Source organism: Panicum virgatum, chromosome 1N, assembly GCF_016808335.1.
Source record: "Panicum virgatum strain AP13 chromosome 1N, P.virgatum_v5, whole genome shotgun sequence".
NCBI lineage: Eukaryota > Viridiplantae > Streptophyta > Magnoliopsida > Poales > Poaceae > Panicum > Panicum virgatum.
In genome coordinates, this window is record NC_053145.1 from 20,430,044 (window position 1) to 20,446,539 (window position 16,496).

Consider the following 16,496-nt stretch of genomic DNA (forward strand, 5'->3'; position numbering starts at 1 on the left):
CACTAACCACGTTTATGCAGGAACAATTCGTAGCAAACGACTAGTATATATGTATAGGGAGAGTGCGTATTGTGCCACTGAATGATCTTCGTATATTGCCATAGTTTGATTGGCAAAAATTTACCTTTGTCAGGACGTATAGGTCATGTATGTGTCACATCATCTTATTGAATTTTTATGTTTTTGGTTTCATTAGAACTTTGGTATAATCGTTGTTCACTTGTGCACGTCTGTTCATAGAGTTGGCACTAATAGCATGTGGCCAGTTCTCACCACCAATATCATTTTCTCGAAACAACTAAACAATTAGAAAGTTGTAGTAATTTGTAGTTCAGGGTGGCAGATAAATTTTAGAGATTTTCGGGAAGTAGAATTCAGGTTATGGTTAATACTTTTGAGCCGAGTTTTCTAAAGACTTAAAGCACACAACAGTTATTGAGGTTAAAAATTTGACATGTTTAAGTCAGAATCTATTCAAATAATGAATACCCGGATAATTCGGATGTTGTGTTCGGATATTCCGGACTGCAACTTGGAGTCTCCGGAACTCTGTAGAGACACTATCAAAAGATCGTTTTGGAAAAGTATTTGAGGATCTCATGGATGTGTATAGGTTCTTTTGAGCACTGGTTCCAAATCAAACCATATAATTTATCCTTGTCTCTAGGCCCGTCGTTTTCATGCTCAAAGATAATTCATCCCGGCCATCCTTGATGACTAAAAGTATCATGTTATTCCTTCCACAGTATTTGTTGATTCCTAATCATCTTGATTCATATACCTAAGATGGATCCGCTTGCATTCTTGCTCAAATAAATATAAATAAATTAAAACCTTAATCACATTCATTGTTGTCATCATGCATCATTATAGTCGTCATACATGAATAAGGTCGCACTTTGTTGCATGGCAACCACACTATTGCATCACATCGCATTGTATTGTTGGGCCATGCAAGGTTAGGAAAACATTGGTAGTAGTTTGGCTGACTCTATGTATTCGTACTTTTGAGCATGTTTTCTGGCTGCCTTCCGCTTACTTAATCTCTTTCGATCCATTTGTGTTATTTGGGATGTTGTTATCGGTTCTTATGTAGTGGAGATAGATTTTTCCCATGACTTGTAGTGCCGCGACAGGACCTAGGGCCTCGTGTGTGCAGCCGCCACGCGATTGTGCTACTGGGTGCGCGCAGGTGCTTGAGTGCGTGTGGGTGAAACTACATCGCCAATTATTTTTGTGCAGGCTTTGGAATCATTTTTCTCTGCTTCTGTTCCTTAAGGGGGTAGGCCCTTGGGGGAGTAAGAATGTGAGTAGGGTGTTTTACATGGGAGTTTATGGGGGTCTACTAACTTGCATAGTAACATAGGGGTCTTGCATCATGCAACTTGACTAATAAACAATATTGAGCCAGAATGTTCTTGAGCATAACCTCGCCTTGATGCCTTTTATATATTGATCCCAGCCGTTCCTTGAAACTCACTTCGTATAATCAATGATTCCTGCTTCCAACCAAAGATAGAATTCAATTCTTTCAGGAACATCCTTGATGCAATCCTTTCTAATCAAAATCCATTGAGAGTCTCTTCGTGTATTCTATTTGCATGACCTGTTATGTTTTCTTGGTGCCGGTTAACCACTGTTCTGTTCCCAGTTGGGTCTGGTGCAAGTGACTTAGAGTAATTTTTTTCTTCTTCCAAATACTTCCTTGGTTTCTTTTAAAATGTCCAACTCTCATGACTCCTACACAGTTTCTAGAGGTCAGTACTCGACTTTTGCTTTCCCCTTTAAATCTCGGGATGAGATTTCTTTTAGGGGGGAGGATTGTAACACCCCGTCCGGATACTCCGGCCGTAGGCCCGAAAACTCCGGACAAAGCGGTTGAGGCGTCTTTAAATCCAAGTCTTAGCCTCTCCACTCTCACTCAGCTCTCTCTTCTTTCTCTCTTCTTCTTTCCCGAGCTGGGCTCATTTCCCCACTGCCCCACCATCGATCTCCACCTTTGGCCGCCGGATCGTCAATTCCTTCTATGAGCATCTTCCTCTCCTCGTTCTCCACCTTTCCCCAAGCCCGTTTGATCCATTTCTCGGTTGGAATGGCTCCCCACGGACGTCCTCCATTGATGTCCGCTTGAAGCTCTGCCTCACGCATCCAGCCTTCCTCCGCATGAATCGAGCATGGGGTAAGCTTCACCGCATCCTTCTCGACCTTCCCGGCCTCTTCCCGCACCTTTTTCCTTGCCGGCGCACTGGGAATGTCGCGTGCGCCGCTGCACCCCGTGAGATGCATGGTGTTTTTGCCCTTTTGTTAGGTCTGCCCGAAAACTCCGGGTATAGGCCCGGAAACTTCGGACTTGGGAGTCCGGATACTCCGGATTTGAGCGTTGATTGCCGATTGATTAGAATATGCGGGTAACCCAGAGAATCCGGGTATTCGTCTAGATACTCCGGATTTTGGGGGATGTTTTTGGCAAGGGAGTGCAATTTTTGTGTAAATTACTAGTAGTTGCATCTGGTCATTGGCTATTTTAAGGTCGCAACCCATTTATGCATTTCTCATGGCAAATGCATACGTGTAGAAACCGCAGCCGAGGAGGTCGTGTACGAGGTGATTGCGGAGCCTCAGGAGCAGCCGGAGCAAGCCTAGAAGGAGGTTCACAAGGCAACGGCCCAAGGCCCAGTTCACCCCAGCGCAGAGGAGCAGCCCGAAGGCAAGCCCCGGTGCATGTCCTATTATTTTAAATTATGATTCACTATATATATGTTTATTTATTACTTGTGCATTATGTTTTAGGAATTATTTGGAACCCTAGTTGCATGATCTTTAGGTTCCCTTGAGTTATACTAGTATGTATAGGACGATAGCGATGCTATGCTTAATAAATCTCCGTAGAAGTCGGGTGATTTCTTGTCACTCGCGAGATATAGGATTTTATAGAAGTCGAGTAATTGCTGGTTACTCGCGAGAGGTATAATTATCTTTATATACTTCAGTAATTGAGATATGGAATGCAAATGTGGAAATGATGGAAACTTGAGACCGGGCGGGGAAATGGTGATGATATATAGGTATGGCAGCAGGACAGGGTTCCTGGTTGTCTTAGCCCCATCTGTGACGATTAAGGACCGGTCGTTGTCGGCAGTGCTGATCGGGGATTGAACTATACTAATCGCATGCCGAGAGTAGGAGGTAGTCGAAACCAGTAAGCCTAGTACTGCCTCACTTTAAAAGTACATGACCCCATCTCACCTCCTGGGGTAGTCGAGTAGTCGCGGAGAAATGAGGATGCATGTATTTACTTTTGGTGGTCTCATGTTGAGCTCGGCTGACCATATGATGGTGCGGCGGTCCTGTAGTTCGAGGCATGTGGTCCGACGGGGCTTATGTGTGCCGTGTTAGTTAGGTCCACCTTGCAAGGTTAAATCGAATCGATTCGCCTTGACTCGCGGATATGAGAGCCTTGATCTCTTTGTCACATCGTAGTAATGAGATGGAACATGGATGATATATGGTGGTGATTACTCTGAATTGTTATATAATACTCTACCATGTTTGCTCTAGATATGCAAATATTAGCTAATGGTTAACCTATATAGAATTTTGAGCTAAAATGTTAAAAGTAAGGATCCACTCTTAGATGCTTTTTGGCAAAACAAACCACCAACCAGAAAGCCTTGCATGTCTAGATATTGGGCTAAGTATACCTTTAGTCGGGTAAGTCTTGCTGAGTATTAGTATACTCAGGGTTTGTTGTTTACCCTGTTTCAGGTACAGAAGCTAACCAGGATTCGCATCAGTGGGCTCGATGTGACGTCCTCACATTTTTGTAGTTGTCATTTTGTTTTACTGGTTCTCAAACAAACTCCCTTCTCTCAGATTATATTCGCTTCCACTGCTATCATTTATTGCAAGTAGATTCTAAATTTAAAGATGCTTTTGTTAATATTTATGTTGTTATCTATATTTGTGAAATTATATCATGGTAGTACCGTCTGTGCTCGCCGTCGTGCGAGACTACTGGTGATGTTTCGATCGGCCTGTGGGTTGGAAACAAACTGTCAGGTTACACTTAATTAAGCTAATGCGCCTGATGTGTTCAAATGAAGGTCATTACGCTTAATTAAGCCGTTTAACTTGGCGGTTCTGTCACACAAGTATAGGCAATCTGAACTGAGTACTTTTTATTCATATCTTGGGGAATATATCGTATAAGGCGTCTCTTTGCTTCAATATTATGGGTAGAATCTTTGCAAATGCTCAATATTCCATGAGTTCGGTACTTCTCCATCTTCTGTTTGCAGGCGGTAGGATCCTGGTCTGGTTACTTTTGATACTATGAACGGTCCTTCCCATCTTGAGTTCAAAACTTGTGTAGGCCGTCTTCATTTTGGATTCATCGGAGGACCAAGTCACCAATGTTGAAGGATCTCTCCTGAACAATGCGATCATGGTAGCGTTGGACTCCTTGGAGATATCTGGCCGACTGGACTAGGGCATTGCATCTTTCCTCTTCGATGGAGTCGAGTTCCATTCTTCTTGATTCTTCTGCTTCACCTTCCTGGTACATCTCAACTCTTGCTAATTGCCACATGATATCTGCTGGAAGGATGGCTGTATACGAGAAAAAATGGTGACTACCCAGTTGACTTACAGGGTTGAGTTCGGAGCCCCCAGATGACATGTGGTAGCTCAAAGATCCATTTGCCTCCTTTCTTGTTGTTTGCCTCATACAATCTTTTATTCAGACCTTCTAGTATCAGTCCATTGGCACGCTCTACCTGCCCATTGGCTCTTGGGTGTGCTACCTATACGTACTTGATGTCGGTAGCGCTCCATTTGCAGAATTCCCAGAAGGAGTCTGCTGTGAAGTTGGGTCCAGATCTATAATGATGGTGTTGGGGAATACGAAGCGGTATAGGATGTTGCAAATGAACTCAACTACCCAGTCAGCACTCGAAGTGGTGACCGGTTTGTACTCGATCCATTTTGTGAACTTTTCAATGTCTACCCGCACATGCGTGAATCCTCCTGTGGCCGTGGTGAAAGGTTCGATCGTGTTGAGCCCCTAGCACGCGAATGGCCATGAAGGAGGTACTGTGATTATTAGGCTGTGAGTTGGTACCATCATTTGTTAATTTGTCAAAGAATTGGCACTTGGTGCACTACCGCACGAGTAGTTCGGCGTCTTGAGTGTCGTGGGTCGGTAGAAACCTGATCTGAAGGATTTACACACTAGGGTTCTTGATGCGATGTGGTTTCCTCATACCCCAGAGTGGATTTCATCAAGTAGAGCCTTGCCGTCCTCCAGTAATTGCACTTCATGTGATGAGAACATCACCATGCTGGACACACACAATCCGACCGCATCACCAAGATACAAGTAGTCGCCAGCTTGGACTGTGCGTTCAGTTCGGATTCAGCCGACAACCCTGCACTCAAACTGCGATATCTCCTTCATACAGCGTCCAAATAAGGTGTTCTTGGATGCATTGGAAACCTGATGATGAGACGCTTCTTTTGGTTCTGGTCCTAGCTCCACAAGTTTCGTGCATCAATCTGTGTGACCACGACAAGGTGCCGCAACACCTATTTGGACCGAGCTGGCCTTTGTAACGTGTTGGGCCTTACGCCCAAGTTGTGGGCGCCCCCTGGTCACCCCAACCCTAGGACATCCCTCTTTCTGCTATAAACTGAGTAGCCACCGCCACTTAGGATTTCAGGTTTTGTTTAGATCAAGTTTTCAATCGAGAAATTGTCTTCTTCATTGTAACTGTGACGTCGAGTCCTTTTGCTGTGAATCAGGGCCCCCGTTCTTGTGTTCTTCACTACTATGGTGATTATTCCTTTTGTGATCAGAGCTAGAATGCCATCATAATTTTTGTTTCATACACATCTGCAATTTCAGATTGCGTGTTTACCCTTTCTTCTTGTGTTCTTGAAGGAAAAGCCTTCTTGGCGAGGTCAATCAAGTTGTGCTTGGTTGATAACCAATGGAGCAGTGGTGTAACGGTTGTAGGACTTCAAATCATGTCTGATTAGAAGCTGGATCGCCAATGTTACCCCTACCTTCGGGAGATTGGGATAGTGCTACATCAAGAGGTATCAGGATTCAGTTTTATCGTGAGGTATATTATCATGTTCCCCTTTAGATTCATCTCATTCCTTAACCTTGAGTCCACAAAAAGCCCATAAATACTTCACTTTCCACTGTCCTATAACCTGTTTTAGCCTCTGCAATTTTTGTTTCAGATTCACTTTGTTGAGTTCATGTCGGTGATCAAGTCTTGTTGCTGGTTTAGTGTGTTCGTAGTCATAGTTCAACCGCCCATTACTGCTTTTGTTTCTGCCGCCGTCCCATCCACCTTTACCCAAACAACAAGTCGAGCCGTCACGCTACTTGACTTGCCCTCACTAGCTGCCTTCTTGTGTGAACTCTCGCCGCGCAAGCCCTAGATAGGTTTCAAGCCGCATTGTGTTTTTTGCCTTGCATCGCAGCCTTTCTTGATTTATCTGGCAATACCTATTGCTGCATACACCAGGGACGCTTTCTTGACCAAAAGAACTGGAGATGCAAAAGGGCTAGTACTATTTTGAATGATACCTTATTTTAACATGTCCCGCGTCTGCTTCTCAATTTCTGTCTTTTGCAGTGGGTTGTATCTATATGGTCTGACATTGACAGGTTGTGCACCTGGAATGAGAGGAATATGGTGATCACAGGTCTGGTAGGCGGTAAAGCAAGAAGCTCCTGAAAGAGATGACTGTACTGCTTAATCAAGTGTTGAATATTGTCAGGGATTCCATAGGTACATAGAGCTGAATCTGTACTGACAGAGGTGGAGAAAACAAAAGAATCTTGGATTGGAATAGCAGACAACTCAACGCAATGTGAAATGGCTTTTCTCCTCAGCAAGCCTTTGAGTTTTCTGACATGTAATTGAGTACATCTAGAGGTATCATCAAAGATCCCAAGCAACTGAATCCTTTTGCCTTTATGAGGAAATCTAAATTTCTTCTTCTTCCAATCCACATGGGGCTATGGTCCTCAAGCTAATCAGCACCAATAATCATGTTATAACCTTTAGTGGGAAGCACTCTGACATCATAGGAGAAAGTGTGACCTGTAGCTGGGAGATGAGCTGGTCAGACACCATGACCATCAGCTTTAGAAAATCTCACTGACTCACATGGCCGGGACTGTTGGGAGATGTGATGAGCCACTTCAGAGCTGATAAAAAGTGCCCACACTACCGGAATCAAGTAGAATCGAAATGTCTTGCAGCCCAATGGACCCTTTGAACCTCATAGTGCATCTTATGGTTGTACAAGGGTGTTGCTCGCTTGGATCCTGGACAGCCAACGCAACAGCTTCGGAGTTCTCATCATCCTCATCAGAAGTGGTATAGTCTGAACCATCTTTCAACTAAAAAATTTCCATCAACTGATGTAGCACATTGAGAGACACTTGGTTAGGGCACTTTGGTTGTGGCCCCATTTTTCACCACATTTGTAACAGAGGCCATTTGCTTATCCGTAGGCTTTAAGAGCAGCCCATTTTTCATCCATGACAGACTTGTCAAGTCGCTTGCCATCTTCTTGCTTTGCAGGAGCCTTATCATTGGTAGAGAAAACCTGGCTACCAGCCTTGAAATGTTCTTTAACGTCACCACGACTAGAAATTTTCTTGTGAGATGCCTCTAGCACCTTTTCATGAATCAAAGAAAGAGCACTAGCAGTATCGACATAATTTTTTGGTCTGTGTAAAGCAATGGGAGCAGGATTATACAGCAAAATCTGGTGCGAAAGTTGCTCAAACATAGCATAGTATTCAGCAACAGAATTAGTCTGACGCAAGGTTAACCTAACCGGTGGGAACCGGTCCGGTTTGACCGGTTACCGGTCAAACCGGTCCGGTCCGGTTCCGGTTCCGGCCGGTACACAACCGGCCAAAATTCAAATTTTAAATTTGAATTCAAAAAATGAAAAATTCCCAAAAAATTCCTAAAAATACTTCAAGGTGTGATGAATCTAATGGTGTCAAATTTTCTCAAAAATTCATTCATTTAGTATAGTTTGTGAGAATTTAAAGTTAAATCAAAAAAGAAAAAGAAAAAAAATGGGCCGGCCCATGAAGGCCCACCGATCAAACCGGTCAAACCGGCCGGTAAACCGGTCAAACCGGTCGGTAAACCGGTAAAACCGGCCGGTAAACCGGTTGCACGGGAGCGTTTGAATTTCAAACCGGTCAAACCGACCGGTAAACCGGTAAAACCGGCCGGTAAACCGGTCAAACCGGCCGGTAAACCGGTCGGAACCGGTTGCACGGGAAAATTTGAATTTATTTGAATTTGGATTTGAATTCAACCGGTTTCCACCGGTTACCGGCCTAACCGGTCCGGTAAACCGGTACCGGAGGGCGGCGGTAACCGGTTTCCGGTTGGGAAATAAAACCTTGGTCTGACGCAAACTATCCAAGTGCCGCATATGAGACTGGTATTGATCTCAATCAAATCGATCAGTACGTAGTTCAGTACAGCCTGGCACAGAGCCTCCCAGGAAGTGACACAGCCTCTCAATTCAAGTGTCTGCAGCCAAGATCAGGGTTCAACTTACCGACCGCTAACCGGTAACCGCCGGCCTCCGGTTCCGGTATACCGGACCGGTTTGGCCGGTTACCGGTCGGAACCGGACAAATTCAAATTTAAATTCAAACTTCCCCGTTCAACCGGTTCGTACCGGTATACCGGCCGGTTAGACCGGTTTACCGGCCGGTTTGACCGGTATACCGGCCGGTTTGACTGGTAACCAGTCAAATTCAATTTTTTTTCTTTTTTGGTTTAAATTCAAATGCCCGCAAAGTATACTAAATAAATGTTTGTATAACATATTTTAGTCTAAATGAACCCTCCAACCCTCTTTTGTACTACTTTTACATTGTATTTGTATACTTTTGTATGCACGTTTTTTTTGTTTAACTTTAAATCCCCGCAAACTATACTAAATGAACGAATTTTTGAGAAAATTTGACACCATTAAATTCATCGCATCTTGAAGTATTTTTAGGAATTTTTTGAGAATTTTTCATTTTTTTTGAATTCAAATTTAAATTTTGAATTTGGACCGGTTTATACCGGATCAAACCGGAACCGGTCCGGACCGGTTTGACCGGTAACCGGTCAAACCGGACCGGTTACCGACGGTTAGGGGAACCATGGCCAAGATGCCATAGCACCCTTGAAATTGAGAGCAGCAAAATGTGGCTTAAGCGCATCACTAATACCATAGACCTCAAAATATAGCTCTCACTTGTCCTTCCAGAGACGAGGATTGTCACCATCAAAGAGAGAAAACTCTAACTTAGGAATATACTTGGAAGAACTAGCGCGAGTATCGACATGGGAAGGATCAACCATGGGTGAGATGGGATTTTTGCACGTACCCGTGACAAGGATCCTACCAACATCCCGGTGACCATGTTCATGGCGGTGCCTGCTGGGCCACTCCGAAGCTGACACAGATGGGTGTGTCGTTTGTCCAGGAGCCATATTCAAGACAAATGGAGTACCCATGCTGACGGTAGCGGTGGAGGAGGTTGGCGCGGTGGTGGAGGAGATGGAACCAACTTGAGCCGCCGCAACCTCGATGCCTTGTCGTCCACCTTCCACAGCAATGCATCCATGTAATCACGGGCAGTCGATTGCTAGGATTCGAGGCCCGAAACCTGTCAAGGACGCGTTGCATGACTTGGTTGAAGCCCTCGAACTTCTTCGTGACGTCATCCAGCGAGGCCACCATGTCGATTTGAATCTTTGATGGCTTGCACGCTGGAGCCAGTTCGCCAAATTGGAAATAGGGAGAAAAAAATTTGGGTCTATTTGTGGAGCAGGAGGCTCCGGATGCCAATTGTCACGAACAGGGGTAATGTCACAGCCCGTGGGCCGTGTTGGGCCGGACCGAACGTGCGACATTGAATCAAAAAGTTACTGTAGTGTCGCGGGTACTGTAGCAGCGGTACAGTACTTCCCAGTTTAGTCCTATAGCATGGAAACGGAAACGGAAGGAGAGACAGACCAGCTTAAAAACTCGGTCATGGGAAACTAATAACTTCGGTTGCAACCTTTTGCGCGAAGCGAGGACGAAAACGCAAGAGAGTTATTTAGCAGGTATGGTTTACTCAACATGTAGAGTAAATCTTAGTCGTTATCCCGGGCCGGGTCGTTGCAGAGGTATCAGAGCCATACTCTCGCAGTTTCACGCCACGTACGGGCAGAAGTGCGCGTACATGAGCACGTTGTGCGCGTGGGGACACGGATGCCACCGGCATGTGTGGACGGACACAACATGGGCTGCTGGCAGTGAACCCACGGACGTGGCACATGGTATCGTTAGCACTAGACGTATGGGACGTGGCCAAGAGAGGTGATCCTGCTCCTTTGTCCCATATGGGTAAGTTGGTTCGATATCTCGACGAGGACTTCGAGTCCTCACCAGGGGGTGATTGTCACAGCCCGTGGGCCGTGTTGGACCGGACTGTAGCATCGCGGGTACTGTAGCAGCGGTACAGTACTTCCCAGTTTAGTCCCATACCGGAAACGGAACGAGAGATATACCAGCTTAGAAGCTCGGTCGTGGGAAGCTAATAACTTCGGTTGCAACTTTTTGCGCGTAGCGAGGACGAAAGCACAAGAGAGTTATTTAGCAGGTGTGGTTTACTCAACGTGTAGAGTAAATCTTAGCCGTTATCCTGGGCCGGGTCGTTACAGGTAACTAGAGAGAGAGATTTGGGAGAAATTGGCTAGAATTTGGGGTTGAAGGGGAAGAATACGGCGGGAACCTATGGGGAAGACAGAGGTTGTGTTTGGTTTCTTCGAAACACACCAACCGAGAAAGAAATTTTATATGCATGGAGTACTAAATGAAGTCTATTTTCAAAGCCTCTTCACGGATGTATGTAACTTTTCGCGACGAATATGACGGTAATTAATTGATGATTGGCTACAGTTATGCTATGGTAACCATCTTCTAATCACGCGGTCAAATGTCTCATTAGATTCTTCAGAATTCTTAGCGCAGTGATTCTAGAGTTGGTTTTGTAAACTGTCTTTATTTAATAACCCTCGGTCAAAGTGTTTTTAGGATTTTCTAGGAAGAAACTGAACGGGGTCAGAGTTAACAACGACAGATTGTTCGTTAGAGTTTACAGGTCTTGTTCCATGCCCGGTTACAACCAGCACAGGGTGACTTATACTTCATCACCCGATACACTGGGCTCAGACCAACACACAATTCAGCCCACACGGCTTGGCCACACCTCTTAGCCACGCTGTGCGACGCCGCTGCATATGGTTCGTGACACAGATTGCCCTGCCGTCGAAGGGAGCAAGATTGCAGGCGAGGTGATGTGCCAAGCACCATCCGTAACTCGCACCATCTTGGACGGAAACATCTCGGCATCCATTGGGGATTCGACGTGGTCTAGAATCTTTTAGATCGGGATGAATGGAAGCAGCCAATTAGCGATCTGGGAAGAAGCTAGGAGATACAGCGCCAGGTTAATTAATATCCCAGGATATCCGGACGCACGGAGCTAGGTTACCCATATGTGGCGGCAGAAACAAAGCTTTCACGAATCAACAACCAGCAGGCCCTCTTTTTAGTTTTTTCTTTCGCACAATCTTAAACGGAAACAAACTCAGGAGTAGGGCACAACAACAGAACGAGCAGTCGAGCAGCACGAAAATCCAACCACATACCTCGTAATAAACGGAGCGCCGTCGCGCCAGTGCGCCACAGGGCTTGTGAAAACCGTCGCCATGGCGGCGAGCTCGCTCGGTCTCGGCGGGCACACCTACCTCCCTTACCCGCAGGCAGCCTGCCGCGAGATCGAGCACCACCTCCTCTCCCTCTCCGCGGAGTTCCCGTCCTCCTCCTTCGAGGCCACGCTGTCGCCCTTCACCCACGACGACGGCCGCGACGCCATCCTCGTCAACGCCGCCGGCGCGCTCCCGGTCGCCGGTTCCCATGTGTCGGTGTGGCTCGTCGAGGCCTACCAGCACGCTCCTCCGATCGTCTTCATGCCGGTGCCTGACTCGGAGACGACGCGCCCGGCGTACATCGACAGCTCCGGCGCCGTGACGGCGCCCTACCTCCGGCACTGGCGCTGGCCGGACCAAGGTTTTTTTTCTCGGCGAAAATTTTCCGATAAATCCGAAAATCGTGTTTCTCGGTGGGGCCCGATTTTTTTTTTACCGCTCAAAATTTTCGGTTGTTTTCAATTTGGCCCGGCCCAAAACCAAGCCACCCCCCGCCAGCTCCTAAGCCTAGCGCCCCACGGCCCAAATGCATTCTATTCCCCGTCTCAGCACCAAGACCCTGCTCGGCACTTCAGCAGCCATGGCGGCGGCGGCACTGCGTGCCTGCGCGGTCGTCCCCTGGTCGCCGTAGCTACCGCGGCCGCGCACACCGCCTCTCCCAGTCTCCCGCGCAACGGTCCCGCACGCCGGTCTGTGCGACTGCGGCACTGCGCCCGGCCGCCCGCGACGCACGGCGGCCTGCGTCGCACGATGGCCCTGGCCGCCGCTCTGCGCGACTGCAGCACTGCGCCCGGCCGCCCGCTCGAGTGCTGGGACGCTGGATCGCTGGGACGCCGGGACACTGGACTCCTAGCTCCGGTCCCCCGCCCTCGCTGGCACCAGCTTCCCCGACGCACGGAGCCAGCATACCAGCACTGCTTAACCAAACTAGAAACTACCAGAGAAGGTGAGCCTCTTGGATTTCAGCCGTGCTTGCCGATTCCAGCAAAGTTTTCGTTGTTAGATTGTTTGGAAGTAATCTATGTTATTCCCTGTACAAAATGAGGGATTTTTTTTCAAATTTCATCCGAAAACAAAACGGTGAATCCGAGAATTTTCCGATAAATCCGATAAACGCGTTTCTCGGTGACCTCCGGTTTTTTTGTTACCGGTAAAAAAACCCTGGGCCGGACTCGGACCTCGTCGGCCTGGTGCAGTCGCTCGAGGTCCTCGTCAGGCTGCACCATCAGCCACCAATGCCTCAAAAGCCGAGGGAGGAGTGCTCTATCCGGGAAGTCCGGCGCCTCGACGCCGGCACGGACACGGAGAGGGCGCTCCGGGAGCTGCGGGACGATAAGGATCGCCTGGAGCAGGAGCTGCAGATGGTCTCGATCAAGGAGGCAGAGCTGCTGGACGCCGTCGCGGAGGAGCAGCGGGCGGTGGAGATGGAGGCAACCGAGGACGCCCTCGACCGGGCGCTGCAGGCGGGGCGCCTGCCGCTGTGCCGGTACCTGAAGGAGATCAAGGACTTGGCGTGGGCGCAGTTCATGGCTTGGACGGTGCCGTCGCTGCCGGAACGCCGCGGCTGAATAGTGTACATGTAACATGTCAGCAGGCTTTTCCTGTCAGTAGGACTCACAGGGACTCACGTGTCATCTGATAAAGATGCAGCAACTTATCTGTACTCACGTGTCAAGTTGCAAGGGATTAGAGAGATGGTGTAGGTAAAATGCAAACCTATACTAAGTTTGTTTACTGATTAGGTCACACCACAAAATATTTAATTGTTGCATATAAGTTTAATACTAATTACTACAACAATTTTCTAATAACTTTAAAAATAATTTTCCAATATTTATATAATTATCTGAATATTTAGTACAGGAAAATAATTATTTTCTAAATCTAAATTAATATGATTCATGAGTGTTTGACTTTTAAAACACAGTTAAAACATGAGTGATTCATTAATTTTGAATTGCATCCATCTGGCGTTCAACTTCTAAAACACATTTACTCGATGATTAGGTCTTCTCCGAGAATTTGTTAGATTTTTCTAAAAATTATTCTTATTTTTTCTAAAGTAAATCCAATTTCTGGAGCCTCCAAAATCCTTTTCACAAGCTCTATGAATTTTATTTTGAACTCCTCGTGTCCTTAAAACAGGATACCTTCACGGTTCAAAAGCATTTACTAGATTTTTTCACCTAATTGTTTTAGAATTTAAAATATTTCTTCAAATATAAAAAATCATAGGGAGCATTAAAACCTAGGGCCTGCCCCATCCCTATAAAGGCCATGTTTGGTTACAAGTCTAATCACAATTTCACAAAAAAACGAATATCTGCATGGAGTACTAAATAAAGTATATTTGCAAAACCTTTTCAGGGATGAGTGTAACTTTTCGAGACGAATCTAATGACTCAAGTTTCATCATGATTGGCTACAGTGATGCTACAGTGACCGCGCTCAATTATTCACTAATCGTACGGTCAAAGGCCTCATTAGTTAGAGCAACTGCTACAGTACCATAGTTATGGAGTTAATTTTGTAATTAGACTTTATTTAATACCCTTAATTGGTTGTCAAAGTACCAAAAAGTTTTCCTCAAAACATTTTCACCCCTCATCCAAACATAGCCAAAACCAGCGGACGCGTCCTCGGTCCTCTAAGGGCAAGTTAATGCTAGATAGGCGGGCTGGGAGCCGTACACATCAGAAAAAAATCATAGATGACAGAGAACATATGAGAGAGAAAGAGGTGGACGACTCGTGAAAAACCGGCTCAAACGGACAGATAGGCACTGTACCACAATTTAGGAACTCTCATTGGTCCTGTTTGGGGGAGCTTTGGAATCTCCAGGAAGCTCCAAAAGCCAAAATCTCCCCTAAACAAGGTCTGCTGTTCTCAGAAGCAAAAGCTGAGAAAGCTCATTTTACACTGGGAATCAAAAAGCTCCTCTGCCCTAGCTTCCCGAGCTTCCACAGGTGAACCATTATTTTCTTCTTTCCCCGTCTCTTCTCCTCCATCTAGTCTCCGCCGTCGCCTGCCACCGTCGCCGCGCCCGCCACGCCTTTCCTCGCTTGCCGTCGTCGCCTTCCACCATCGCCGCGCCTCGGCTGCTGTCGTCTCTGCGCCCGCCGCGTCCTCCCTCGCCGGCGGGGGCGAGCTTCCCTAGGGCGCGGCCAGGGCTCGGGGCCAGCGGGGGTGAGCTCCCCTAGGCGGCGCGGCCCGGGCTCGGGTCCGGCGAGGGCGAGCTCCCCTGGGGGCGAGGGCGAGCTCCCCTAGGGGCGCGGCTGGGGATCGGGTCCAGTGGGGGGGTGAGCTCCCCTGGGGCCGCGTCCTTGCTCACCTGCGCCGCATCCTCCCTCGCCTCGAGCCGCTGCCACCGCATCCTCCCTCGCCCCGAGCCGCCGCCGCCGCATCCTCACTCGCCTGTCGCCGCGTCCTCCCTCCCCTGGGCGGAGACGACCGCTGCTCGGGGCCAGTTTGGGCTCGCTCCCCTAGGCGGCTCGGCGGGGGCTCATGGTCGGCGGGGGCGAGCTCCCCTAACGGCCATGCCGCCCGGACTCCCTTTTGTGCCGATAAGCTCATTTTGATAAGCTCCCCAAACAGACAAGGTCAGCTTTTCTAAAAACAGCTTTCTAGAAAAGCAAATAGAGCTTTTCCGAGTAGAGTTTTTGGAGAAGCTGCAACTACCCCAAACAAGGCCATTGACTCCAAAGCAATAGAGAGCATTAAATGATTGCTATGAGCCCGCCACTACCGTCCCTCTCGGCCGTCCTATTTGGTTCCTCTTGGAACATCCTGGAATGTGTCTTCTAGGCTCCGCATGAAGTACCAAATAAAGTCTATTTGTAAAATCTTTTCAGATATGGGTATTATTTTTTGCGACGAATCTAACGACGGTAATTAATTAATGATTGGCTACAGTGATACTACAATAACCATCTTCTAATTATGTGGTCAAATGTCTCATTAGATTCTTCAGGGTTCCTAGCGTAAGAATTGTGAAGTTGATTTTATAAATTGCTTTTATTTGACATTTTTAATTAACGGTCAAAGTACATTTCAAACTATTCTAGGAACAAACAAAACAAGACCCTGGCGATGCATGCCGCCACCATACGGCCTAACCATAAGCCGTGCTCTAACTGACCACCGCTTCAGCCTACTCAGCGCACTGCCGCACTAGCTCGCTGAAGCTCGGCATAGGCCAGTTTCAGTTTAGTTTCCAAAAAATTTCGTGTGCTACAGTAACTTCGAATGTTTAACTACTAATTAGGAGTGTTAAATATGGATAATTGATAAAAACTCATTCCACAACTCTCGGGCAAAATCGCGAGACGAATCTAATGAACCTAATTATGCAATAATTAGACAATGTCGTGCTACAGTATCAATCTCTAATGACGAATTAATTAGTCTTAATAGATTCGTCTCACGATTTCCCGTCCATCCGTGTAATTAGCTTTACAATTAGATCATATTTAGCCCTGCTAATCTTGGGTTGAAAATTACTACAGTAATTTTTCCCAAAAATTTTTTGGGAACTAAACGCGCCCAGTTTGTTTCTCCACCGGCAAATCCGTTGTCTACGAGTTATGTCGGAGCATGCCGACGCTTCCTTGAAATTCACCAGCCGGCTGCCATGAATCCTCTCCGCCCCCACACTGACCAACAGATTCTGCCAGTGTTCCTTGATTG

General features: G+C 47.0%; 1 protein-coding gene across 1 annotated transcript; it reads left to right on the plus strand.

The window, feature by feature from the left end:
* Positions 1 to 11,810: 11,810 nt before the first annotated feature.
* Positions 11,811 to 13,378, plus strand: LOC120653408 (protein ELC-like). Its single transcript, XM_039931159.1, has 3 exons — positions 11,811 to 12,171; positions 12,752 to 12,756; positions 13,007 to 13,378. Exons 1-3 carry the CDS (start codon positions 11,811 to 11,813, stop codon positions 13,376 to 13,378), a joined length of 738 nt encoding a protein of 245 aa, XP_039787093.1.
* The last annotated feature ends 3,118 nt before the right edge of the window (positions 13,379 to 16,496 follow it).

Excerpts from the sequence above, each read along its gene's own strand:
- LOC120653408 (XM_039931159.1), top strand. The coding sequence starts at position 11,811 with ATGGCGGCGAGCTCGCTCGGTCTCGGCGGGCACACCTACCTCCCTTAC.